Here is a 27,841-nt window from a genome sequence, read left to right on the forward strand (position 1 = left end):
TTTTTCTTCCTTTTTACTGGGCCAAGTTGCAATATTAAAATCCACCAACATTCTTTTACACAGGGGTTTAAGAATGAAATAGATAAAGAGAGAGAGAGATAAAAAAAAGGAAAGAGAGTAAGATGGGTAAGGGGCGGTTTAGTGGTGATGTTTTGTATACATAGTGTGCCTGTAGACAGAAAGCTTGCTCAAAGCATTTTCATACCATCTACTTTTCACACAAAACAGGAGATTCAGCAAATGAGTGGGTTGGCTGATTAGGAACTTATGCTCAGTGCGTGGTTCCGCTAACATCGTTTGGCATGCTGACAGCAACGATTAGCATCATCTTCACATCAAATTCTTTCCTCATGGTTGACTCATCCACTTTGAGAACACACTCAGGGTTCTCGAAACTAACATCAGCACCACCAAAAGCACATAAATATGACAACTGAATAAACATGGCTGTACGTGCTCCAATTTATCTGCTTTAGACATCTCATCCCGTTACCTCATTTGTCTTTGTCTTCTTCTCCTCAGTACCTCTCCATCATGTGTTCATTCATTACATATAGAAATATTTGTTTTACTATATTGCTTGCAGTAGTCTATTGCAGTAGCATTGACTGTTGACTTCACAGTGAATAAAGAATTTGCTATTTCATTGGTATCTAGTGGTTAGATTTACCTGCTTGTTGAGTCCGTCCCCTCGTCGGTGGGCTGCGGGGTCCGTCCCCAGCTGCATTAAAGGGGGCTACACTGATCATATAGGTGGTGTAACCAGTCAGGTTCTTCAGCTTCACCCCTCCTTCCGGCATGAACAGAGTCCGCAGCCGCTCTGTCTCATTCTTACGCTGGAACTCCCAAAAGTAAACCTACATGGAATAAAAGTCATAAATAAATATTAATGCATGTCTGAAGATGCTGTTCAGGGTACACAGATACTTCTTCTTCTATAAAACTCAGTCTCATTTCAAACTCTCTTAAGGGAAAGCAGTTAATTTTATTCCCTGTAAATGTTTTCTTGAGCAACAGACTAGGAAAACAGTGTTCGTTAAAAGTGTAAAAAAATTTGCGTTTAATGGTGATTAACATCAATTAAACGTAGTTTGTAGTGAACCACAAACACATTTGAATAAATATGTAAACTGAAGACAATATTGTTGCCCTATTGGGAAGTAGGCTCATAATATGTGTTGCTCCTGGGCCCAACATGGCATGTTGTTGGCTGTGTTTGTTGGAGAGTTTAACAAAAGTGTGAATCTGACCTTGTAGCCCTGGATGTCTCCATTCTGTGCATCCACAGGAGGAGGGTCCCATGTCACGTCCAGCTGGGTGGCTGTTGCGGACTGAATAGCCACATTCTGGGGTCCGGCTGTAGGCACTGTTAAAGTCCATCACACAAATGAACCATACAATACAAGACAAGGACATTTATCTGTAATATAAGTGAACCTAAGCAGAAACCTAAGCAGAAAAGCCCTTGGATTTAAGACAAATTATACCAAAAATCTTAGCATGCTTCCAAAGGAGATCACTCCACCACACAGGTTGTGTGAGCGTCAAATAATTGCGCGCTTGAGACTGTGTTGTTTAAAATGACAGGAAGCGTACATACCTGCTTCTCCCACAAACACCTCCTGTGGCGGGCTGGTTGGCCCCTCACCCACAGCGTTGTATACACTCATGCGTATCTCATAGCGCTTGTGTTTACTTAGCTCTGCAGTAGAAGTAAACAAACAGGGATATAAAGTTAGGAATTATATTTAACACCAAATTGTGAAATGCACTTTTTCAAAAGTGTAATCCCCATTTGCTCCCAATTTTGAACAGACAATATTCCAGGTGCCTTAAACAATCATAAGGATATCATCTCTCACTGGCGTTCCAATCATCCTTACAACACTGCTACTGGGAATTAAACACAGATTTTCTGCTGTGAATAATTACAATGGTGCAAAAATGTGGCCATCTGCTTTTGTAGTACTTATCCAAATAAGCTGACATGAGCAAACCAAGGAGTATGTTGGACTATGTGAGCTTGTGTACACAGTATCCAAGAATTTCTGTAGACAGAGAGCTGCAATTGGCCTCAGTAGAAGTGTTTGTACCAATGCGATGTGAACATAAGCAGCCAAATGTGTGTTCATTTGCTCGACACTCTGCTTTCCAGTAGGGCACTTGAAACAATTTTTTCAAAAACCTAATTAGTTTGTGGATTGAATCATTGAGCACACTTGCATGTGCATGTGCGTGTGTGTGTGTGTGTGTGTGTGTGTGTGTGTGTGTGTGTGTGTGTGTGTGAGACAGAGACATAACAAAACTTACTGTTCAATTCATGCTGGCTCAGAGTTGAATCACTCAGATTCTGGATGCTGTAGGGGGCTGCGGTGGAGAGGTAGAAAGCAAAAGCAATAAAAAAGAGGTAAACTGAGAGGGAGGTAGCGAAGAGACAACAGGCTTAGTGTCCAAGTCTAATAGTTTCCTAGTTGAGAAGCGCTTCACTATCATCATAAAAACCCCACAATCACAGTGATCATTCCTCTGAGTGAGCCCCAGAGTGACTCAACAAGAGTTAAATTATAGGCTAAGTTACACAGAGCAGTAGAAACAGAGCGGCTCCTGGGTAAACCTAATACTAGCTTGCAGCTGAGAGCTACTGATCACAAGATGAAATGTTTTGCTGTGAAGTGTGAAGACCAGCGGGAAGATTTTGGGAACAGAATAGGCACGAGTGAAAGTTTTCCTCTGATTGAAATAAAGGTTCTTACTGAAGTAAAGCAGAGAAAGTTGCATTTTCTTTCCCAATATACCATTGCGGAATGAATTTTGAGGTGCAATTTCTGTCCATGGTGAATTTCTTAATGTAGCATTTTAAATGACATACTGAACATTTACAATAAGTAAATGTTGTACTGCAAAATGTATTTGTGTAAGGAACCAACAGCGTAGGTGGTAAAATACTACAATGTGTCATCTTAGCTGCAGTAATTCCTCACCAGTGAGCTCACCCCAGGTGGACACACTGTTGATGTTATGAAGAGAGTAACTGCGGAGACGGTCATACAGGAGTTCACGATATCGAATCCGAAAGCCCAATAAGATTCCATTTATCTTCTCCTCAGATGGGGGCTGTAAGGGAAAAGATGGTGAGTTAAGGTTTAATGTAGCAGATCTCTGCAGAACTGAGCCTCAGAAATAGCTTAGAATACTCAGTTTTTAATTTTGTCATATACATTGCTAATTTTACCTTAATAAGCTTTATTTGTATGTTTCCTAATTGTACAATTCCACTTCATCACCCTGTTTTGTCTCCAACCTACCATCATCAAAGAGACTTACAGTAATCGAAACACAGACGTGGATGAGCTCATCCACAGGTGAGTCACATAGAAAAATCCCCCATGGTTGAATATGAGAGAACAGGGCCAGAGGGGAGAAGCAAATAAGTACCTCTCTAGCCTTATAAACTCTACAGTGTTCTCTATAAAAGTGAAATTGTGGCCTGGAGCCTCCTGGTTTCCTCTTTATGAACTGTTAATTCAGGTGCGAGTGTGAGAGAGGGTGTTTTTCGTTACACACACTGAGAGTAGATGGTGTGTGTTAAAGTGTGCAGCATCCAGTCTGTAGTCCAAGTATAGGCCTTCACTGTGTACTGCCAGGGTTTCTGATTAGAGGCCACTTTATTAGACTTTCATGGATTTTTGCAAACAATGAAACATAAAAAGAAAAAACTTTATACTGTCTCCTCTTACCTGCCAGCGGATCAGCACGGACGTTGTTGTGTGCGGCGTAACAGAGAGAATTATGGGTGCTTCGTCAGGCGCTGAGGCAATAAAAGTGAGATAAATGGGCTAAATTGACCTGAAAATGTGCATAATTCAAGATGCTAAATCTATCCATGTGCTGTGGCATTCATGGAGCATAAACACACAATAGCTCAAACAGAACAGCCATTGACAGATGAGTCAAAAATAGCAGTTGGAAAGAGAACATTTCTTTAGTTGGTTAAAGCGCCACTGGGCAAACGTTGCTAAGGTTTAAATGCTGTCTCATGGTAACTGCAGATGGTGTGCCAGCAGTGTCTGAATCACAACAATAGGCTTATTCATGCAGACATTAACCTCCTTTCATAGTGATACAGAAGTGTGTAGTGTTAATATTGTTCCTATAAATACCTACATAAAGTGCATGTGCATACAATATATTTGAAATATTGCCAGATTAAATGTACAGTACATTAAAGAATAATTATCTTTAAATGAATATGAACTTTTGGGATGTATGCTTATTCTCTGTTATGTGCAGGACTATTTCTTGGTAGATCCTATACCGGATCTGCTAGAATGGTCAACATAGTTAGGTTTAGGCATGGGGAGTGGGGATTGGTTAGGGTGAATACCAGGGTAAGCCAATCATAGGCAGAATAAGGTGGGCTGACGAGGCACGTCCTTAGATGTCGACACAGCAGATCTAGCATCTACCCTATTTCTGGGGCACAGTGACTTCCTGGAATCAACACTGTGAGGTTGCCAGGCATAGCCCTGCACATAACACCCCCCCCCCCCCCCCCCACGCTCTTTATGCTAAGCTATCTAACCGGCTGCTGGCTGTAGCCTTGAGTTTAGAATACAGACATGAGAGTAGTATCAATCTTTAAATCTGACTCTCCGAAAGTGAATAAGCATATTTTAGAAAATGTCGAACGACTCCATAAAGATTCAGCTAATTTACTCATCAGATATTTACAGTGTGAATTTCGTGACGTCGCTCTTACCATCCTGTAGAGTCGTGATCGCTTCACTTTCCTCGCTGTACTCACTGTCCCCGATGTCATTGGTGGCTTTTACTCTGAACTGGTAGGATGTGAAGGGTTTCAGCCTTAAGGATGAAAGCACAGGAAAGCACATCAATCTTGATGATAAACTGCGGCACTGGATCTTAAACCTTTCACGCCACAGATATCAAAAGAGAAATGCAGTCTCACAGTTTTTCAAGCAAACTGAGACCTTAATGCTGATTGCTGCATTTACTGAATTCCTAATGCCCCTGTGACTAGTTTATACCATTGTTTATGTTCTAAACTAGACTGTAATACCCTGGAAACATTATACCGTATATAGGGTATTGTTGATTTGCCAACTACAGCCAAGGGAATATTTAAGTGAAGTGTGTAGTGGGGACTGTGAGAAGATAAAGTGGTGTTCCATTGAGCTTAATCCTCTTCATCTAAAGAGAACAAATAGAAACAACATTTGTTGTAACAAAGCGGATGAAATGTTCTAAATAAAAATCAACCCCTGAAAGAACACTTTACCTAGTTACTATGTAGGAGGTGACCTCATGGTTGACAGAGGCAGAGTGGACTGTCCAGTTGTTCTCAGGAAGCTCTCTGAGCTGCACCGTGTAGTAACGCACAGGGGACAGGCCGTCGCTGCCTGGCTCCCACGACAGCAAAACCTGGCGGGCCTGAACATCTTTCTGAGGAACCATGGGACGGCTGGTGGGCTGGGGACGAGCTGGAAGGATGGGCACGCAGACAGAAGGTGTAAATGAGGGGCGAGACATTGGTAACAGAGGGGTTGGATGAGAGAAATTATAATTGGGCGTGAAGGGTAGAGTGGGATCAAAGGATTGAGGGAATGAATGTTAAATTTATGTTACAACAAAGAATGGATAATAAATGCTCGCCAACATTTGCATGGGTTAGGTTGCACAAACAAGAGAGAAAAAAAGTATGATTGTGATGAATGAAAAGTAGCGAGTAGAGAAGTAGAGAAATGAAAGTTGCAAAATAAACAATCTGCAACATGCCTTGAAGGAAGCAGATGGACTGATTCGTTCTCACAACTGCATCAGCGCGGTAAACACCCACACTATTATACTGCAAAAAATACCACTTCACTTTGCAAAACGCTATTAGAAATTAGGATTTTTTTCATATGGTCATTCAGATTATGTTGTATAATCAACTGCCACATATCCAGCACTCTTAAATATAAGTATTCAAATACAGCACACATTCAGTAAGTCATGGTTACCTCTTTTCTCTGTGGTGACCACCAGTGCCTCAGCGGCCTCGCCCCAGCCCTTCCTGGTCTGAGCTTGGATGCGGAACACGTAGACGGCCTCTGGCTTGAGGCTGGTCACTGTGTACTGGCGAGCGCTGGGGATTAGCACGTCCACTGTGGGTGTGTTGCTATTGGAGGAGTTGAGGTGGTATGTGATCTGGTAGGCTGGAAAGAAGTTGGGGACAAACAATATTATTGAAGGTGTCATAAGGACCTTAATGGTAAAGGAAAACTAGGATGAAAAATGTTGTCAGGGATTTGAAGCATTTGTTGTTTGTGTTGGTTTTCTTAACAACAAGAGGGAAAGCAAACAAGCAGCTTTGTCTCTTCTGAAACGATTCCATTAGCATCTGCTCCTGCATGCTACTGTGTGGGCCTGACATGCTGTATATTTTAAAATAAATGATCTGACAGATGTAGGAAATGTAGGAAATTAGCTTACAAGAGAAATCAACTCCTGTTACAGCCGGAAAATAACCAGATTTGATATTAAAGGAGAATTCCGGTCGATTACAACACGTAGCTCTGTTGTTTTGTAAATTTGGAGTGCTGTCAGTAGCGAGAAAAACAAAAACAATCGGTGTTGACTACACCGTGTTATCCTCCTGCTAACGTTAGCACCCGGGAGGCTGAAACAGGGCAAGTTTTAAACGTGCTTTTAGCCTCTTAACATGTTCGAAATGTCATTAGAAGTGACTACCCATGTGAAGTGATTCCTTCCGAGTGAACACAGGGAATCTGACTTCAGCTCTGTTTAGTTCCGGTGTTGAGACGGCAAGACTTAAGGACCGTCTACAAACTACAACATCAAAAAGAGATACAACAAATATATGTATTAATTTAATGATTAAATAAGGTAGTGTTTCCAAACTTACCTCAATTATAACTTGTCTCCTGCCAGTTGTACTACAGCACTTAAAAAACTTAAGCATATGCCTATTTTTGAAAAAAAATGTGTATCTCTTTTCGGTGTTGTAGTTTGTAGACGGTCCCTAAGCACTGGTCTTGCCGTCTCAACATTGGAACTAAACAGAGCTGAATTAGAACATCTTTCATCCATTTCTTTCACATCTACTGCAGTCAGATTCACTGTGTTCACTCGGAAGGAATCACTTCACATGGATAGGCACTTGTAATGATATTTCAAACATGTTAAAGCGTAACTCTCGCCAAAATGCAACCTAGGGTTTTTTTTTGTGAATGTACCCGAGTCAAACTTTCGTTTAAAAGCATATTTAGGACGGAATCGGCACTTTTAAGATTTACCGTATTCTCAAATAGACTAGGTAAAGTCTATTTTTGAATGGGAGTCCTAGGGGCACTTTTATGCTAGCCTCAAAATAGCTATTTTTAAAACATTAAGAAGGCTCAACACAACATGAAACGTTGTTTGTGTACCCAGAGTTTACTAAAAAGAAAGGTTTTGAACAACTCACTGTAGGTCTTGTTGTTTCCGGCCGCAGCCATTTTATCAGTCAACAACAATCGATTTCCGAATGCAACATAACAGGGAGGAGAGTAAAGATGGAAAGTTCCTAAAGCTTAGTTCCGTATAAATGCACGGATAATGTCTTGTTTTGTCGTTATTGAAAAACAATATTGACCTCGTGGTTGAAAAAAGGAGCCTCATATGGAGTCCGTTCATTTGCATTTGGATATCGACTCGTTTTGACTGCCGAGGTGGTAGCGGCCGGAAACAACAAGACCTACGGTGAGTTGTTCAAAACCTTTCTTTTTAGTAAACTCTGTGTACACAAACAATGTTCTCAATGCTTGCGTTCATGTGTAGAGCCCCTGGCGATACTTCGAGCAAAGTTTCATGTTGTGTCGAGCCTTCTTAGTGTTTTAAAAATAGCTATTTTGAGGCTAGCATAAAAGTGCCCCTAGCACTCCCATTCAAAAGGCCATTTGACCGAAAAATGAAAATACGGTAAATCTTAAAAGTGGCGTTTCTGTCCTAAATATGCTTTTAAACGAAAGTTTGACTCGGGTACATTCACAAAAAGACTCTAGGTTGCATTTTGGCGAGAGTTACGCTTTAAGAGGCTAAAAGCACGTTTAAAAGTTGCCTGGTTTTAGCCTCCTGGGTGCTAACAGAGCTATGTGTTGAAATCGACCGGAATTCTCCTTTAACATTATAAAAGTACGTTGAAAGTCATCAGGAACCAGATGATGCTACATTACATCTTAAAAAAAGATATGTGTGCACTCTGCAGTATTTAGTAGTTTCCAGGTCACTTACTAATAGTACTGCAAAAGATACTGACATTTCTAGACTAGATGTTCTGGTAAAATGTTAATAAATAAAACTGACCAAGATAAATGAAAAACAACATCTTTCCAAACAGAAAAGGATCTTGTATACTACTAACCAAGTATAATGCCATTAGGCTGCAAGGGGGACTGCCAAATAAGCCGGACTGAGGTGGTCCGCACTTCAGGGAACAGGATACCCACTGGAGGTCCTGGCACTGCAGGAAAGCAACAAACATAATACTTTAACAACGATACCAAAGATTCCAAACTTCGAATTTGGTGACCTAAAATCATAAACTCTACCTTTTCAAAATTTAAGGTGAAGAAATACTGTACATTTCCCCAGTATTAACAAAAATGTTGTACTTTCCATAAAGCCATGACTTACTAAGGTTCTTGGACTATAAAAATAAAGCATATGTATACATTTTTCTTTTATGTCATTTCATAGGAGAAATATTTGCTATAGTATCATTCATGTTTTGCTATTTAACTGTAATGCTGCATGTTTCTTAATCCTATGTCCCTACCATCATCCAAAGTCCTCTCCAGGATGGCTGGAGAACTGGGCCGTCCATCTCCAATCCGTGTGAAAGCCAGAACCTGGATCTCATAGAGCACATATTTTCCCAGACCAGTCAGCTGGACACTGTGGGTGGCGTTCCCCTCCACTGTCCAGAAGTAGACGGCACTGTCGGAGTCCTTCTCTTTGTATACCACCTGATCCAGTGAGGTGACAGAAGATAGGGGGAAAAAAAGGGAATGTGGAAATGAAGTAGGAGAAATTGCATCATATACTGTCACCCTGCTGCTGTTGTATATGGCATAAAAATTGCTATTATTTCTTTAAAAAAAAAAAAGTCTTTGACTGCTCAATAAATAAATAAATAGTAAATACATAAAAAGCACAAACAGACCTTGTAGCCCAGAATGAGACCATTTCTGTCTGGCTCAGGAACTTCAAACCAGCGCACCAGGATACTGCTAGAGGTGGTGGCGAAGGCAGACACGTTGGTGGGTCCACAGGAGGGGACTGGAAAACAAAAAGAGCAGAGAGGCGAAAACAGTATGCATGAATAGTCCATTGTTTGCCAATTATTCTGAAAAATTAATTTGTCATACTCCCTATGTGTATTTACTGTGTGGGTGTACGTAGGTGTTCCACAGATATGCAGTTTGAGTGATCTGCTATGGTTATATTATGTGTGATTGTGTTTGCACAAAGACTCTAATATCCTGGTATACCCTCCAGGCCTGCTGAAAGAAAATACTGAAAAATAGGCCTTTTCTCTTCCTTGGCATTCATTGCTGGACATAATGCGCTGATTCCTAAGAATTTGCTGCAGTGAGTGGAAAAAGAGAGCACAGGAATTCTACATTTGAGTCCATGTGTTCTCAATTTCCTCAGACTCCTTCCTTCCCTCTCTCCATTCCTTACTAACCAATGTCTGTTGAGCGATATGAAAGCAGAAGCATGGAGGGAAAAGGTGTTTTGGCTTAAATAGGAGTGGGCTGGGTAAAAGACTCTAGCATTGAGGATTTGAGGAGGTCGGCTCACACATACGTTTAACATATGGCAAAGTGATAACTGTGTTTGTTACTTCTAATATGACTAATAATATAATAATTCCACACAGATGTTGCAAAATAAGTATTAGAGAAGTAATCGGGGTACTTTCATTTTTGAGAAAATCAATGAAAATATGGTCATGGTGTGGGCTTGTTTTAAGTGTTTAATAAATCCTCATGTCATTGTTGTTTCTTTTGACAGAAACTTGACGGCAAAAAACAAAGTGCTTTTTGAGTAATTAAGTAAGCAATGCTATGTTTTTTCACGGAGATAGACAGATATGGTTCTAACTCACCAGACTCCCTGGTCCTGCCTCTGACTGGCTGGCTCCAGGGCCCAGTCCCGATGCCATTGACGGCCTGGACCCTGACCTCGTACTCTGTCCACTCTTCCAGGTCCTCGATGGTAAACTCTCTCTCCAGGCGGTCAGCAATGTTGTGGGTCAGTGCCCGGCCCTGAGAGCCCGCACGGGAGTACTGAACTCTGTAGCCCACCTGCTCTGCGTTCCCGTTGTATTCCCATTCAGGCAGAGGCTGGGCATGAACATTGAGAGAGGGGATGGAAAGGAAAAAAGTGGGTCAAAACAAGCCAGACTCCTTAGATTCGATTTTTATAGTGAAACATCACGAGTAAGAGCAGATTTCTATTTACCATCCATCGAAACCAGAGGCTGGTCTCGCTGGCGGTGCGCAAGGTGACGTTTGCGGGGGCCATGTCAGGAGGAGCCGGCAGGGTCTGAATCTTCCTGGAGGGCTGGCTGGGAGGACTTGTCCCCACAATGTTCACCTGACGCATACGGAACCTGGTGTTTGGAGTCAAACATTTTTAATTCAACTTCTGCAAATGATGGTTTCATTTGAACTGAAATCACACCTTTAAATCTTGAAAACTTGAAAAGAACTCCTAGCATTGCAGTGTGCGTCCTCTTACATGAGGCTTATTGCATTTGAACTGAGATCAGAGCATTGCATACAAATAGAGTATGAACATGAGTTGAGGGCTTATTTGTGTTGGACAGCCTGAATATGCAAAAAAACGAAATATTTAATCCAATGTGAGTGTTTAACTCTACTAAAATTTGAAGTGGCAGAATGTGTTAGAACGATGAGAACTATAGCTGTCTTCTGCGATTGACTCAGTGAAATGTTCATTGGTGATATTGAATGTGATCACAGAAAACAAGCAGACTGCACCAAGATAATGATCATGTGCATGCTGTAAAAATAATTTTAAAATCACACTATCTATAGTCTATATCCTTGACGTTCCACTTCCGGGATTGCTCCGGTGCTGCAGGAAATTCCGCCGGATGCATGTATTTTCGCCGATGTCCGTTTCCTTCCGCTTTCTTTGTGTTGTTCTAAACCCCGGTGGATTTCTGAGGACTATGGTTAACTGCTCCTTAGATCTCTGCAGGGTAAATCCAGACAGCTAGCTAGACTATCTGTCCAATCTGAGTTTTCTCTCGCACGACTATATTTTACAGCGGCTCCGTGCAGAGCTTAGCGCCGCCCATGACAATTGTGATTGGTTTAAAGAAATGCCAAAAAACCAGAGCACGTTTTTCTCACATCCTGGAATGCTGTGTGGACTAGCCAGACCCTCCTCCGATCCGCAGCGTTTTGGATGGTCTGGCAAAGCGAGACTACACTATCCATAACAAGCTTGTTTCCAAATCAAAAGAGTGGGATATAGATAAGGCTCTTGGGATATGCTGAAATTAGCTGAGATACTGAAACAAACATAAACCTTATCTGTTGTTTGTCACACTGCACACGCTTAATTTCCATGTTATCTAACATTACTTTATAGTGGTTAAATCATGAGCAGGTTCATCCCTAATAAGACCAATATATTATTATACTAATGCAGTATGCTGTATATACATGTCCTGTGTACAAATGCCTAGTAACAGCAGATCAAAATCGTGTTTTGGGCCTATTGGAGAATATGTACTGAGCTACATGTGTACTTGTTTGTGTTTGGGGTTGTGGTCCTTTGCATATATCAATTTTGTAACTATTTGCTGGATGCCTGGCCAGAGAATGTTGATAACAATTAGATGTCTGAGCCTTTTTTTTTGTTAACCAAAAATTGGTTACATTCAAATGCCCATTACAGATAAATGGTGGCAGTTCCCAGTATGCTACCTGTAGAAGGTGTATGGGTTGAGATCTGGAACCTCCAAGGAGCGAGCCTCAGGTTCGTTGGACACCTGGTGGACCGTCACCCAGTCCTCATTTTCTCCCACCACACCGACCTGGGACCAAGACAACAGAGAGCATGACAGATATACATACAGCAGATACCGCAATGACCGTGCAAGCACTGCAAACTCTCTGGAGAAGAAGTCAATGAGATCTGTATTTCCATCTTGAAATCATATTTGCGTCAATATTTTAAAACAATTCAAAGTAAGGAATATGACCCCAAAAGCAATAACGCATGATTAAGGGAATTGGATTAAATGGGGTTTACCTGGGCCTCTACCTGCCAACGGGAAATGGATGTTTTGCCATCATAGCCAGGTTTGAACTGCAGGGTGACAGAGCGTGGGCCGATGTTAGAAATTGCCATGTTGGTAGGAGGGCCAGGAAGCTCTATAAAGAAGCAGAGAGGAAAAAGACAAAGAATGACTAAGGGAGTAAATATAGGTGTACTTTGTGTGGCTGGTGTGTAGACTATGCTTAGGAAGAATCTATCTACAACAGCACCCCCTTGTGAACATACAGATACTGCACACAGATGCATTGCTTAGCGACCTCACTTATTTCTCTACCTTGTGCTCACAACTTAAAAAAAAATACTTACACACAGTACACAGGCAGAGACAATGCTACGAATGTCAATTACACTGCAGTTATCTGGAGATACGACTCAATGTGATACCTCACTGTTTACACTTGAGCTGAGCAAACAATAAGAACAGATTATTCCCTGGAAATCCTGGAGGGGAAACAAATCAAAAAGCGGTGTATTCAAAGAACAGTGGAAAGGCTTTTTTTGTGTATATGAATATCATGGTTTGTTTGTGTGTGTATGTAGGTATGTGTTTGTGTTTCCATGTGTCTAGGTATGTATGAGAATGTGCTTGTGCATAAAATAATTCATTAATTTTTTTTCCCCTCATAGTTCCCTCGAGATAAATATTAAACCTACCATAACGTATCCCCATTCCAAAGCACAATATAGTTTACATAAATCGTAGTTGAAGATATTAACGTCAACTGTGGCTTATTGTAGTGGGGACAGTGGCCTAATATTAAAAAGATATTATCACTCCCATGGGCACACTGACCAATTTATTTCAAGATTGCTTAAATGCGGTTGTATTCAACCCTAATGAAATGCAGATTATACGTGTCGTAGTAAAATTACCAATTCTAAATCATTTGCAAGACTGATTATTGAGGTGGCTTTTAAATGGATTGTTATGGTACAGTTGCAAGCACATAGGTGTTTTCTTTACACTGTATACAATGAGAGTAATCACCATTCTGGGGACTATAACTGCTGCTCTGAAGCCTGTTCTCAATATAGCAGCCTATCATTTCACAGATGTACAGGCTTTGAATGCTGCTCAAGTAATTGATGTGGGCATTGTATTTCTTTTACACAATTTTGCAAATATGAAATCATTAAACACTGTGATTGCCCCTAATGCTCTCGTGGGAACTATTATTTCGCAGATGTGGCGCAGATGTGTGTATGGGTGTTTTTTTTTTGGGTTCTTTCCAAGCTGAGGTGACAGGGGTCCGATTTCATTGTGTCTGGCGCCAGACAACAGAATGTGTTCACCAAAGTTGTTTTGAAACAGTTAATATGTAGGAAGGGAGGTTCAATCAAGGTTCCCAGCTATTGAAAACATTAACCCTGACTGAATTTTAACAGAAAGCCTGCATTGCAAACGTGATGTGGAGTTTGAAAGAGGGCATTTAGGACACAGGGAGGCTCTAATGAAAAATGTCACTGAGTTGGATTATAGAAAACATGGGATCCAGTGTTTTTGGAACTTGACCCAACTAGGAACTAAAAGGCAGCATATATTGGTCTCAAATGCTTCAATTTTAATAATTAATATTTTAATCAGTCTAGTCCTTCAAGCACCCCTTTCAGTGGAGGTCTGTGGGTTATCCAGACAGAGTAACTGGGACATTGTTACTGGAAAGAAGTGTCTAGATTTTTAAAGTTTTAGCACTGTGACCACACAAATGAAACTTCACTTACCTCAGATGTACTGAGGCGGAGGCAGATATCTCAGAGCAGAATATTTAATAACCTGGGCAAATAACTGTGTGGCTTGATTTCACTAGAAGTAAGTGAGTGCATTAGTATTTTTTTGTAATTTGGGTTTAAGTATCTTTACTGATTGTTTGGCTACTGACCTGGTGGGACGCCAGAAGAGATGGTGGAGGAGGACAGCTGGCCCTGACCTTTGGATGTCATTCCTGCCACTTCAATGGTGTAGGTGGTGAGAGCAGTGAGTCCAGTGACCCTGTACTCTAGGGTGACATTTGGCAGGTAGTGGGTAACTCTGGTGTTCGTTCGGTTGTACTCCTCCCACGAAATGCGGTAACCTGAAGAGCAGCAGAGATGGTTGACAGCAACAGACAAGAGAATTCGACAGTTTTACTATAATAGCAACTCTCAGCTCGCATGCTACAGGGCAAGCTAACAGAAATATTAAATTAACTTCATCAAAAATTGAATATAGCAAATTAAATCAGCCTGTGATTATACCTCCTTGCACACACACATCCTCCACCCACTCCCATCGACACAAGCTTACGCTCTCAAAGTTAATGCAATTTGCTCCTTGGCCAGCAGCTCTTTTCTTATGATTGCACAAGGCATTAGGCAGCATTTCTTGCCAAATCAATAATTTCACATGGCATGTCAGTGTTTGTCTCCTGGGAGCGTGCAGCACATTTAAATGTTTTGGAAAAACACTTTACAATATTCTGCTAAATCTCAACCTTAGTAAACACTTGCATAATAATGTCACTGGTGGGCACTTGTTCTTTACTCAGAGTTTGTACAGAATGAAGTAAGAGGGAGCAATATGCAAACTAGCACAACACAACAATGGCTCACAGTGTTGTACCTTGGTAATCTGACAGAGGAAACAGTACTAGAAGAAGATGCGTATTTGGTTATGGTTTTACTGGCTGCTAGTAAGGTAAGAATTACTGGTACTGGTATGGAAAGGAATACCCTACGCAAAGACAGTGGCTGGATATTGGAGAATAAATGTTTGTAATGGAGAAACTTACACATATTTTAAGAAAACAAGAAGCCTAATTCAAACAAAAATGGGGAAATAGACAATGTACAGATCCAAGAAAATGTGAACAAATTAGGACACCCATGCTTAAGTTGACTAAAAAGAGGTACCTAGAGATTGGCATGGTTTTATTTCAATTAGCCTAATAGCTGGTTTGTTTTTCATTGAGAGATGATTTTATGGAAAGTACCCCATGCCAATCTCTAGGTATGGTGAAGGGTATGTGATGATGTGGGGCTATTTTAATTCCAAAAGCCAAGGGAACTTTATCAGGATGCATAGTATCCTGTATCCATGAAATAACTGGCCTTTAAAAATAAAAATCTGCCTGCCTCTATGGGAATTTAACATAGGGGTGTACTGACTTATGCCCCCTGTATTTTAAGGAAAAACATTTATTTACGATACATTATTCATTCACAAAGAAAATTGGTGTCCATAAATATTGGATTTTTCCTCATTTTTGTAATTAAGGCATTAAGATCAATTTCCAAAAGATGATTTTTTTATTCCTCTTTTTATTGAGCTTTAGCATAGGTGTCCTAATTTCTTCACATGACTGTAAGTGGATAGACAAAGATATAAGATTGACCGTAAGCATAAGATGTGTGAAATCCCAAAAGTGATGTTTTTCCAAATGTTTTAAATGTTTTGTGAATAAGAAAAAGCAATAAAAGAAGTAACAGTGGCTCACTAGAAATATATTTATTAAGGACATTTTACACAAACATTCCTGGACAAGTAAGACATTTACTTTTATTTTTCAAAAAAAAGGCTACAATATATTATTTGTGACACTCAGCATAAATGGTTACGTATGCATAAAGAAAGATGGTGTGTTGATGTACTGTATGATACAAACCCAAATTGCAAACATTTTGTCTTATGAATAACAACTACGTAGTAGAGAGCCTCATGACAAGTCAAAATTTGACCAAACCATCTCTTGAGCACAGCTACGTCCATCTCTGCATGCTTATTCTATTATAAAAGACTTGAGTAGTGTATTAGGACGGGAGGCTTTTTTTGACTGATTTTATCTGCAGATCTTGATAAAGGAGACAGTGTTATGAGAGTAGTGAATGTACCTGTGAGAACTCCATTCTTCTCGCCGGGCTCACTCCAGCTGACTTTGAGTGAGGTGTCGAGGATCTCAGTGAAACTCAGGTGACCGACAGCACCGGGGGCTGGACAGGGACAAATAAGAATAATGAGTTGGGCCTATGGGCAAATGAGACACTCTACATTCAGTATAAATTAATGCTGATCAGCTGGCATACTGGACAGAGTCGCACCACTGGTGACAGCATTTGCATTTTAAATGTGTTCACAACAAAATCAGCAAAAACAAGATTATCACTGAAAAAAACCCGCCTGATAACAAGTTGAGGAAAATTAAAGCGTTTTTTAAAGCTTAACCAATTATCTCTAAGGGAACCAAGTCCCAGTTATGATGATCCTGGCTGGATGCAGAATATACTCAGTCATTAGCACTTCTCTACTACTTCATTCTGCATGAATAATAGATCTTGCCCGGAGGATGTGTTACTGTGAGATGCTTGTGTCCCCATCGCCACCACGAGAGAGAAAAAAAATGTGAAAGAAAAGTCACTTACTGTCCTCATGTGTCCTTAATGCTTTGGGCGAGCTGCGGGGGCCGTCTCCGGGAGTAGTGAAACACAGCACAGAGGTGTAATACTCTGTGAACTTCTTCAGACCTGTCACGTATCCCACATGGACGCTGTCCTGAAAGTTTGGTCGCACCGTTACCATAGTTACTTCTTCGTCTTTGCCAGGCTCCCAAGCCAGCAACTAAAACAGACAAGCAGAAAGGAAAAAGTAAGTCTGAAGAAAATTACCCAGACAGCAGCTAATCATTTTTCTGTAATAATTCTCAGTGATTTATTCTCACAAAACTAACAGCAGTGTCTCTCCACAGTAGTCCTTAGCCACTCTGAGGAGTTATTTGGCATCATAGTTCTCCCCAATATATTTACAAAAATACCCTAAAGAGTTTTTGACTGGAAGGAAATAGCTGAATAGCTCCATTAAGACAGACTGGGAGAGGCAGTGAGAGTCAAGGCTCAAGAGAGGCATGATAGCATCCCATCATGCATGTTAATTGCAGACCATCTACAAATAGGACCTGGATCGCTTAGGTAATAATGGGTCCCAATGGCAAGTCTATTGGGTTTGTTTCCAGAGTCCAGAGAGAGGAAGCTTCCAGGAAAGTAAAGGGCTGGCAAGAAGATGTCAGAGGGTTAGATACTTGACTGTCTGCCACTCTCTCTTTTTTCTCTCTATCTGTCTTTTTCAAATTCTCCCTGAAAGTCTTCCTTTGCCTCCCTTTCTATTACATTTCACACTCTTCTACTCCCTTTTTCTCACTGCTGCTTAAGTCTCTCCCTGGAGACAAATCTGTTATTTCAAAATCAGATTGGGTTTGTACAGTGACCCCCTCCACCCAGCTGAGTAAGACATGTGAAGCGCTATTAAACAGACAGACAAAAAGGCAGGATTAAAAAAAAAAGATTGAACAGATTCAAAGGAAAAATTGAACTAACGTACACTATTGCTGTGGCTTTATGACTCCCTGTGGGCTACATTTGTTTCAGTGGAGTATACACAAGAGACAGAGAGATGGACTATATTCAAGAGCCCATGACAAAATAATGAAGACATTCATCATTACGAGCACACAGCTTCACAAGAAAACATGAAAAATGGTTGCAAAGATAAAGAGAATGACCGGCGACTGACAAATGGGTGAAGAAAGTCCATTGTTCAAGATGGCACCAAATATCTTTTGCCCCTTGGCTCTTCTCTCCCTCTTGCTACACAGGACATGTGATACTACAAGTTCAGCTCTGACAGTTCTGTCAGTGGGCGTGATTGCTGGTGGGGACGGCACTGTGGCAGCTACTGACCTTGTAGCCCTGGTTGATGCCGTTGATGAACTGAGGGTTAGGGGCTGTCCACGTAAAACGGATAGTTGTCGAGTTGATTGACTCGGCCTGCACGTTGCTAGGGGCAATGGTGGGTACTGGGATGGATGAGGAGAAAAAGAAAAAGGGGGGAACAGAGGGGGGAAGGGGGAAAAAAAGAAGGAGGAGGAAAAAGGAGAGGTGGGAAGACAAAAAATAGAGGTGTGAGAGCACATTTCGGTTGTCTCCTGGAAGTCTGCCTGCATCTATTTTGATGTCAGTATTGATTGCTGCTGCACAGGTCAGGGCAGATACCGCCATCACTCTCTTTCTGATGACACTAACACCTAATACCAGGGCTCTCTGTGGGTTTGTTTGTGACTGTGGGAGCTGCTTATGGATTTCAGGGTGGATGAAACACCTTTGTGTGGTCCTTACAAAGAAGAATCAATGCTTAATGCCGTTGAACATCCATCAGCAATGGCTTTTAGTAGATGATTTCAGTCAGAGCAAATAAAATGTAATGCTAACTAGAAGAGGATTTATGCGTTATAACAATACTGCACTTGCAGTATGTTGCATCCCAGTCTTATTTATCACGAATAATCACCATGCTTAAAAGAGAAGCTTGCTTAAAATTAACACATAGGAATGCAGAGTCATTGAAAATGACACATTCAAAAATTAAATTAAAGAAAATTGTCAGCATATCAGCTTTGGTCTTGGATCAATAACATTGATGATTGAGTGCTCACCTCCCTGCAGAGTCCACTCAGTGACTTTATGGCTAAAAGTGCCCAAACCAGCCCCATTGTAGGCAGCAACCTCAATCTCATAGTTAGTCCAGATGATGAGGTCCTCCAGCAGCATGTTAGTCACATCAGGACTGGAAATGTTCTTCATCTGGTAGTCCACAGGCAGCCCAGTCAGACGGTACCTGGCATACACATTCATGAATGTTAAATACTGGACTTTGCCACTACTTAAAACCATGAGAAACCTATGTTTGCTGTGTTGTTTGCACCCTGAATATGACATGTGACATATATGACAAAGAGAGTTCATTACGGTGCTTTGTTGCTTGAGCCAGTGCACTAGACTCCCTGCTAGGGGGAGACAAAGCACTAGCAAACAAGCAATTAAAAACCACTGACAGCACTGACTGTTGTCTGAAAAACACCTGCCGTTTCATTTGGATGTAATGAAGAAAAAGCCTGAGAGAAAACCAAACTAATTACATGTTCACAGGATTTACAGTGAGTTTGGCATATTGCTGACTCTGCCTATTAGAGTCGCTAAAGTTTCTTTTAAGTCAAAGTTTTTTTTTTTTTCAAATGCAGTGGTGTAAACTGACACTGTAGGGGCTCTTTAGTGAAACATACTGTGTGTGACTTAATTCCAGCTCTAACCATAATAAGATAATGGAATGGAATGGAAATGAGTTAAAAACAATATTAAATGGATCAAGAACATGTTGGTGGGGATTTCAGTATGTGATGGTGTACATAGGAAGAGTATTTCTTCATATGTGTTCATACTAAAAGCGCAAATCCTAAATTCTCAATCAAAGAGTCACAAGTCACAAATTAAAAATGAAATCAACTAAAAATAACATGGCCATGATAAGCAGATGAGAACTTACCGGATGGTGTAGCCCCTTAGTATGCCGTTTTGGTGGCTTTCCAACGGAGGCTGCCACTGGATCATGATGGACTGGTTGGTCCGACCGCTAGCAATGACGTTTTGAGGAGGAGCACTGGGGGGCTCCTCTGGGAGAGAGACACTGCAGGACACACACACACAAACAAACAAAAAAACATACATGCAGAGATATGGAGAGGGCATTGAGAAATATGATTAAAAGACATTTTCTTTCTGGAAATCATCTTGAACACAGCTTTAGTTTATTTAAAACTAAAAGCATAAAGCTTTGTAGTAATGCAACAGACAGTAAGCATGTCTATTTAAAGCTAAATATCAGTTTAATTCAGCCACCTAAATATTTACCCTGACAAAACACCACGAGTGTCTAGGGAGAAGATGCATATGAGAGATGGGAGTGAGATCAGTGGCGGTGACTAAGTACCAAATGGCGTCACAGAGCGTACAGTGCCAGCCCCCCTGCAACACACAGACGGAGCCCCCCCGTGGCTCTCTTCTGGCTAGGGAGCTGGCAGCATGAGAGAGTGTGACAGACTAGTGGAGGGAGCAAGGAAGGAAGGGAGGGGGAGGGAGGGATAGAGGGAGAAATGAGTGCTTGAGGCTGCAGAGAGGCCAAACCTTAATCCCTCCTGCGGCTTTCAGAATGTGTGTGAACGTGTGTTTACAGGTGTTTGTGCATGTTTGTGTGTGTATCCGTTTTGGTAGGCTTACACAGATATCCTTCTTCACTGACTCTTGACTGAAGTCAAACTGGTTGTCTAGGACATTGATTTACTGAGCACAATGTACTATATACTAACAACAAGAAAATTCAGCAGGGTCTTGTTTTTTTGACATTTCTAAGATGTATAATTGTTATAGCCAATTAAATGACAGTACCATAAAGGACATTTTTTTTATAATTAAAATATCCTTGGAAAATTGTAAGGAAAAGTATAGCTTGAAGGCCCCCCTACTGTACTGTGAACCTCTGTATACTGGTATTTTGTATTTCTTTATTTTGAAAAACCCGGATAAAAGGGACAAACAAATAGTTACATTGTTGATGTGGAGAGGTAGGAATAGTTATAGGATCTGTCTTTAGCTCACCGCTCCGTCTCCTTGCTGAACTGCCCCTTCCCCACATCATTAACGGCACAGAGGCGGAACTGATAGGAGCGCGCAGGGATCAAGCCATTGACCGTCACTGCTGTGGACTCCGGCTCAATATTGGCCAGCAGGATAGCCCAGGGAGCGTCTAGACAAAGAAAATCTAGTTTAACACCTTGTTCTACACATTTCTTGTTCATTATGCTAACCAGTCACCTTAACATCCCATACAATGTAAAATTTTGTAAGGAGTCAAACATTTCTAGCAATTTCACTAATATTCAGAAGGGATTTTCTCTTCATGCCTGCAGGTCACTTCATGAAGGCAGGTCACAATTTAAAATTCAAATTCATCAAATGAAAAGCATGAAAGTCATGCTGAAAAAAGGAAGCAAAGGCACAACGTGCTGCAGATTTAAGCCCAACACAGTTTTCAGTTTATCCATTTAAGATGAACATACTTGTAGGGCTGGGCAATATATCGATATTATATCGACATCGATATATGAGGCTAGATATTGTCTGTGATACGACACAAGTGTTGTCTTTTCCTGGTTTTAGAGGCTGCATTACAGTGAAGTGATGTAATTTTCTGAACTTACCAGACTTACTAGCTTTGTCATTGTATCCACATTATTGGTGATTATTTATCAAATCTCTCATTGTGTTAATATTTTGTAAAAGTACCAATAGTTAACCCTACAATATCGATATTGATGTATTTGTTCAAAAATATATTTTATTTTCTCCATATTGCCCAGCTCTACATACTGTACTTGTTACATGCGGAGCTGTAAAGTGACAGAATGCAGAGTAGCTTACACATCCAACTTCAGATTAAAGGCAATGATGGACATTCTTAATCAGTCTTATTGATTATGCTTTTAAATTATTTTTCAAGTTCTTTGATGTATTTACTTTGCAGTTAAGCTCCTTGGGAACACATTGACATCATCGAAGCATGGCTGCATGGAAATAAAAAATCTAAACAAGCAACGTTTAACATCTTTTTCACTCGTTGCTGCAATGTTGATCACAAGAGCTGAGTTCTCTCTCCCCCAGACCTAACTCCTCATATACAATTTATAGTTTTTAAACTTGTGTAAACTGACCCAAATGGTACAAAGCACAGAAGGTAGAGATGGATACAATTTGATGTATGACTGGAAAAGACTAGATATTTTGTGACTTACTGTTCTCAGAAACCTCCAGGATGTAGCGTATGAGGGGACTGTTGCCATCAAAAGGCTTGGTCCAGGCCAGGTCGATGGCTCTTTTTTCAGATGTGCTTAGCATAGCCGTAGGGTTCTCTGGGGCATGGGGCAGCTGCCTGCAGGGAACATCAGGACAACTTCGATAAATAAAAGAATCTTTCCTATCACAGCAAATCCTCCGCAGGGACAGAGAGTTACAGAGCATTTCTGTCTTCTCTGAACGTCTCTTGTACAAATCTGAAGTAAAGCTGAATGTTTTACTACAAAGATATCAGTTAGACAGGTGATGAAATGTGGCAAGACAAGACAGCAAAGACGGTTCCTTGTCAAGATGGACACACAGGCAAACAAAAGAAGATAGATATCACCGGGGGGAGGGTGGGATGGATTGAAAGGCATAAGATGACAGATAGGAAGAAAATGCACAGACAAAGACAGAAATAAATGAGGCCAAAGCTGGGGATCATTAATTCATTCAGCCATAAATTCAGATAAGCGCAGACAGATTGAAAGATAAACCTTATAGCAATGAAGGAATACAGGCAGTAACTCAAGTCAAGTCAAACGGTAGCCAGCCAACGAGACGGCTGATATCGGGACAAAGAAAGACACAAACAAGTCAGTCGGTCCATCAGTTTGACAAACAGAAAGTTAGATGTCTCATTCATATTCAATTTACCCTTGCTGCAGTGACGCACTGTGCACTGTGTCAAAGTACAACCACAGCAGGAATAGATTTGGAGAAAGAGAAGATTTGAGATGACAAAACCAATACAGAAGTGTTTGTGTGAGTGTGAGTGTGCAGTCTCACAGTGGTCCCCTGGGGCTGAAAGTATGTCGGGTGAGAATGAGGACAGGAGAGGTGAGGAGGAAGTGAAAATGAGTCAGAGGTGTCAATAAGAACAGGTAGAATGGCAGTAAAAGGTTGCTAGTGGAAAGCGTGCGTGTCTGGCACTTGCATGTGTGTGAGCCATCTGGCAACGCCTATGAAAGATTTCTGGGGGCGCCACTTGTGAGGGTGTGCACATTAGAGTGCGGATCGGGCCGCATTTTTCTGTCCAGGCCCGGCCCGTGTCCGACAGAGCAGTAACCAAACCCGACCCGAGCCCATCCTCTAGTGCACATGTATGTGTTTGCCTGTGTATGCATTGTCCTGCTTCGAAGAACATGTTCCTTCCTGTGTCTTTGCACTGGAGAATACCGACGAAACAAGAAAGAGAGAGAAAAAAGAAAAGAAGTAAATAGAAAGCCAGGCAAGTGATGAATTGCGACAGTAGTTACCTGACACGGAGGTGTGCGCTGCGGGAGTCGTTGCCGCCAACAGAGGTCACTCTGCACGTATATGTGCCTATGTCACCTGACCAGGTTTGCGAGATGTGCAGGGTGCCGTCTGCCTCCAGTCGCATGCGGGGGATGGACTGGACATTGATCACCGAGCCATCTTTTTCCCATACATGCCTGGAATGCAAAATCACCAGTCAGCGGGCCTGTTGTTGGTTTTGTCATTAACGTCATCACCATCTGCTGCATTTTTATTCTTTCAACAGTATCAGTCGATAAGTTTACACAAACTGACAATGTTTAGTTGCACCAAATAGTCCCTTTTAAAGGAAAATTGTGTTTTTTGTCAACCTGGGTGTTATTCACGTTTTTTCCCTTTAGTAAAAATACAGTTTTACTGAACACCTCCGTTTTAGAGATTTGGGAAATGCGTACTTAAGCAAAAACAACGTGAAACAGGGCAAGGAGGGTAAGCCTCCTACAGCTTCACTTTTAATCTCAAATAGCATATAGAAAGTAGTCCCCTAGGAAACCTTTGTTCTACATCCTTGTGCCATTGTTCAAGCCAGAATCTGTAATTCCCAAATCTAAAATGTTATCATGAAGAACAGTCATAATAGACAGAAATAAATAAGCGGTCTGTTCCAACTGGATGTTGAATTAATTTTAGAAGTAGCTTGATTGCATACAGAGTCAACGAGTGGAACTGAACAAACAAGTATTATTTGTAGGCTGCACAAAATGAGGCAAAACTGCATGAATAACTGAAGGCAAATTTAGCTTATTGACTAATTAGCTTAGTATGTTAAAGCACATTCTTAAATTAACATTTCTTTAGTGCCCAATTGAATACATGGACAAATCCAAAGGATCGTTTTTACCAGATTTCCAGAATCTGACTTGCATTGTTTAGTTCCCACATGCTGGCATGTGAACTAGGATGTACACATTCACGTCAGCTTTAGATGGGTTAGGTAGGTTAACTCTTTGTGACAGTGACGCAATAAGTAAACTGAGGTTTTACTTGTCTTTGATTTTTCCACAATCTGAGAAGAATATGTTATTAGTGAGGCATTTCATCTTTCTCCTCTCTGTCTCTTCAAACTCGCCATCAGAGCTGCCCTGCATGCCTATCATAGTCGCTGACAGCTGCATTCAAAAGCCGGATTCACTCATCAAAACCGCACAGCTCAAACGGCACGTCAGATGTAGGCTTTTTTCTGAGTAGAAAGGGACAGAATGGTCTATTGATTGCTACTGATGTCGGCTACAAGCTTGGAGTTTAGTAAATGTCTGTTGTGAGGGTTTTGTGTTGGACTGGTTTGGAATGCAATTGTAAGCTGGAGATATGTGAGAACAACAATCTTCTAATGGCATACATGCACACCATTAGTTAACAAACATTTTCCACATGTGTAGGTGTTTGCTTTTGTATAAACTGCATGTCTAGGTTACAAATCGGGGACAAAGCTTTGTGTGTTTGCTTAGTCTTTATATTGCAATGCATGCATGTATATGTTTCTGTCCATTCAGTCGAACACATAAGATTCAATACGATAGAGTTATATAATAAATACCTTGTGCTCAGGGTAGTAAATGACTAATTAACAACCAAAGGTTTTCGAAAACAATACAGCAAGTAATAACTAACAATGAAGTATCTTCATTAACAGATCTGTAGGCCGAAATGGCTCAACAACTGTGCTTAATTAGGTGTTCACTTTGATGGAGATAAATACATAGAAACGTGAAAAGAACAGCATATGGATTTTGCATGTATGGACTTTTCCATCTAGACTACTGTAACTCCCTTTTCAGCTGCCTTAGCAAGACATCCCTAAATCTCTTGCAAGTGGTCCACAATGCAGCTACAAGGCTTTAGAACAGGTCCTTTAAAAGTTTTCATGTGACAGCTATCAAATGTGTCTCCCTATCAAATTCAGAATCCAATTTAAAATGTGTCTGCATGGTCAGGTCACCCACAGGCTTGTTGGCTGAACCAAAGGATACTATGGCTTTGAGGCCCCTTCACATTGAAATTCATTCTTTTTGGACTTTTGATCTATGGGAATTGTGGTCTTCTGATATAGTATCAGGCTGGCAACATTTTATAATGTTTGTATTTTCAAATAATCCCAGTAGTATTGCCTGTGTAGCCAAAGACTGAGATAGCGTATTCCTCTGCGCCACAGAGCTTCATTGTTGTCCAAAAACGATTAAAAACACATCAGTGAGAAACACTGGGGGGTGAAATCAATGCCATATACATCATCTGCTGCTGCACTAAATGCTGACAAGTGCACCAAATTTGCGGTAATACATGGCTGAAAATAGTCCCCAACAAATGCACTTGCTTGATTAACATTTGCTAAAAAACTACTGTGCCCTGGAAATGGTTTAGCCTTAAATAAAAACCATTAAGACCGTTTTATGCTTCTGCGTCGAATCGATGGCATACCCCAGCAGACCCCTCTGCGTCTACGCCGGACCCTACGCCGTAGCCTGACGTGCACCTCTCGAAAAATGTAACTACACATCACGGCCACGCACGTTGCTCGGCCGTGGCTAGGTAGCGTTGCATTTCCCCTGACTCATTTCCTGGTTCTCCTTCAGCATAAACAACATGAAATCAAGGAGAGGGTTAACTTTTTCTGCTACAGATTTCCCATCTTGGTCAGAAAACACAGGGGAGACACTTTGTTTCTCTCACTACGACTCTAGAGTCGGTACTCGCTCCGTAGCTAATCACCGTCACTCTCTCACTTCTCTCTCGCTCTAACACACTCCCCACGCACACACACACACGCCGAGTCGACGCACACCCCAGCGCACAAGTATAAACATCAGGCCACTTACGTAGGCTACGCGAAAGCTCTGTGTAGAGCCTGCGCAGAACCATAAAACGGCCTTTAGCCTACTAACACATTGTTGGTTTAGGTCATTTTATCTGTTGACAAAAAGTAAAATATAGGATAATGCCAGCCTTATCCTTTGTAGCAGGCAGCTCAAGACCTACCAATTATAACTTCCCTTTGTTTAATTTTTCACTATTTCATTGTGCCTGTATTTTTACTTTATTGCTTTTGTCTTTTATTGTGAAGCACTTTATGACACCTCTTCTAAAACAGTGCTACATATAATGTTTTACAAATAAACTCCACTTAATTAATACTTCTATGTTTGTGAATGTAGCCTTACCTGACAGTCACACTGGGGTCATGTGTGACTCCACAGGTCATAATGGCTTTTGTTCCTTTGATAACACTCTGGTCCTGTGGAGGGGAGGTAATCCGAGTGCGAGCTGTGGAGACAAAGAAGAAAACAGAGGGAGGGAGATGAGGAAAGTATAAGGGAAGAAAAAACAGGCAACAAAAATACCTTTCCTGAAAAGAATACTAGAAAAAGAAAATCATGACATCAAATTTCAGAAAACTCATTTCAGTTGAAATGATGTGCTGCTGTTTCGTATTTTGTTTCTTGATGGTTTCTTGTATAAAAACACCTCGATGGTGACTCCAAACCTGCACAGAAGAGTGCTTTTGTATCTGAAGGAATTGAGTTGAGCTTTATTATTGTTATTTGGCATGACCTCATTTAACATGCCTTTCAATGAAACTCCACCACTGTTAGTTTATCTGTTTTTGCACATATATTTCGAATTTGCAAGGATATCTTGGGCATTTATAACACACAAGATCAGGCATGTGTATTTTTTAAAAGGATGTGAAAGGACTTGTCCACCTAACCCTGCACACTCACCCCAGACCCCAAGGTCAGCAGATGCCTCGTCGATGCCCCTGGAGTTGCTTGCCATGCAAGTGTAGGTCCCGGCATCTGAGATGTGTGAGGGGGAGATGAGCAGGCTACCAGACTCGAGCAGGGTGAACCTGGGCAGCTGGACGGAACCGCTGGCCAACACACGCTCACCTAAAGTTTGTGAAGAGGTCGAAGAGAAGGAAACAGATGAGAGAGGACAAACATTAATAGAGAAATGGTAGACAGAATAGAAGAAGAGAGAAACAAGGAGGCATTCAGGAACAGGGGATCGTGAGAAAAGGACAGTGTTTCCCTGATCTCCTATTGGGATCCAAACATGGAATCCAAACAGGCTTTATTTGTTGAGCCAGGGCAAACTATGGTCCCATGTGTAATAGATAACAGACATCAAAATCTCTAGGTGTGTCAGCGTGCATGTGGGTAAAAGAGACCTTTCTGCCAAGTGATAGCCGGTCTCGGAGCTCCAGAGGTCTCACAGTGCAGGATGACTGACATGCCGTCGATCACAGTGCTGTCTGAGGGTCCGGCCGTGATATTCGGGGCAATGCCTGAGGGGAGACAAACATACACACACACACACACACACACAGAAGGAAGAAAGAGCTCAGTACAGTGGCGAGAAAAGGTAAGAGGGTTATAGAATAAATATAGAATAAATGTCTATGGCAAAACCTCTCTTCAAACGTTTTTCTTAAGCAAGCACTAGCCTGCTGCATCTCAGTGTTAAGTCG

At 41.2% G+C, this 27,841-nt stretch overlaps 1 protein-coding gene across 6 annotated transcripts in view; it reads right to left on the minus strand.

Moving 5' to 3' along the window:
• sdk2b (sidekick cell adhesion molecule 2b) overlaps nucleotides 1-27,841 on the minus strand; it is a 281,528-nt gene that overhangs the window by 19,133 nt on the left and 234,554 nt on the right. For 4 of the 6 annotated variants that reach the window (XM_078279514.1, XM_078279510.1, XM_078279513.1 and 1 more), the window contains exons 10-37: nucleotides 27,542-27,658; nucleotides 27,093-27,260; nucleotides 26,532-26,634; nucleotides 23,334-23,510; nucleotides 22,032-22,168; nucleotides 20,839-20,986; nucleotides 19,730-19,870; nucleotides 18,843-19,024; nucleotides 18,091-18,206; nucleotides 16,780-16,975; nucleotides 16,252-16,350; nucleotides 14,265-14,456; nucleotides 12,358-12,479; nucleotides 12,030-12,139; nucleotides 10,531-10,681; nucleotides 10,175-10,412; nucleotides 9,227-9,342; nucleotides 8,840-9,029; nucleotides 8,426-8,524; nucleotides 6,024-6,218; nucleotides 5,300-5,501; nucleotides 4,760-4,863; nucleotides 3,738-3,808; nucleotides 2,982-3,114; nucleotides 2,311-2,367; nucleotides 1,601-1,702; nucleotides 1,251-1,366; nucleotides 671-857 (exon numbers count right to left, since the gene is read on the minus strand). In XM_078279514.1, the coding sequence (XP_078135640.1) occupies nucleotides 671-857; nucleotides 1,251-1,366; nucleotides 1,601-1,702; nucleotides 2,311-2,367; nucleotides 2,982-3,114; nucleotides 3,738-3,808; nucleotides 4,760-4,863; nucleotides 5,300-5,501; nucleotides 6,024-6,218; nucleotides 8,426-8,524; nucleotides 8,840-9,029; nucleotides 9,227-9,342; nucleotides 10,175-10,412; nucleotides 10,531-10,681; nucleotides 12,030-12,139; nucleotides 12,358-12,479; nucleotides 14,265-14,456; nucleotides 16,252-16,350; nucleotides 16,780-16,975; nucleotides 18,091-18,206; nucleotides 18,843-19,024; nucleotides 19,730-19,870; nucleotides 20,839-20,986; nucleotides 22,032-22,168; nucleotides 23,334-23,510; nucleotides 26,532-26,634; nucleotides 27,093-27,260; nucleotides 27,542-27,658 (3,969 nt within the window). The remainder of the gene's footprint in view (nucleotides 1-670; nucleotides 858-1,250; nucleotides 1,367-1,600; nucleotides 1,703-2,310; nucleotides 2,368-2,981; nucleotides 3,115-3,737; nucleotides 3,809-4,759; nucleotides 4,864-5,299; nucleotides 5,502-6,023; nucleotides 6,219-8,425; nucleotides 8,525-8,839; nucleotides 9,030-9,226; nucleotides 9,343-10,174; nucleotides 10,413-10,530; nucleotides 10,682-12,029; nucleotides 12,140-12,357; nucleotides 12,480-14,264; nucleotides 14,457-16,251; nucleotides 16,351-16,779; nucleotides 16,976-18,090; nucleotides 18,207-18,842; nucleotides 19,025-19,729; nucleotides 19,871-20,838; nucleotides 20,987-22,031; nucleotides 22,169-23,333; nucleotides 23,511-26,531; nucleotides 26,635-27,092; nucleotides 27,261-27,541; nucleotides 27,659-27,841) is intronic. The other 2 variants (XM_078279512.1, XM_078279509.1) reach the window with 1 other exon arrangement.

The sequence above is a fragment of the Sander vitreus genome, chromosome 21 (assembly GCF_031162955.1).
Source record: "Sander vitreus isolate 19-12246 chromosome 21, sanVit1, whole genome shotgun sequence".
NCBI lineage: Eukaryota > Metazoa > Chordata > Actinopteri > Perciformes > Percidae > Sander > Sander vitreus.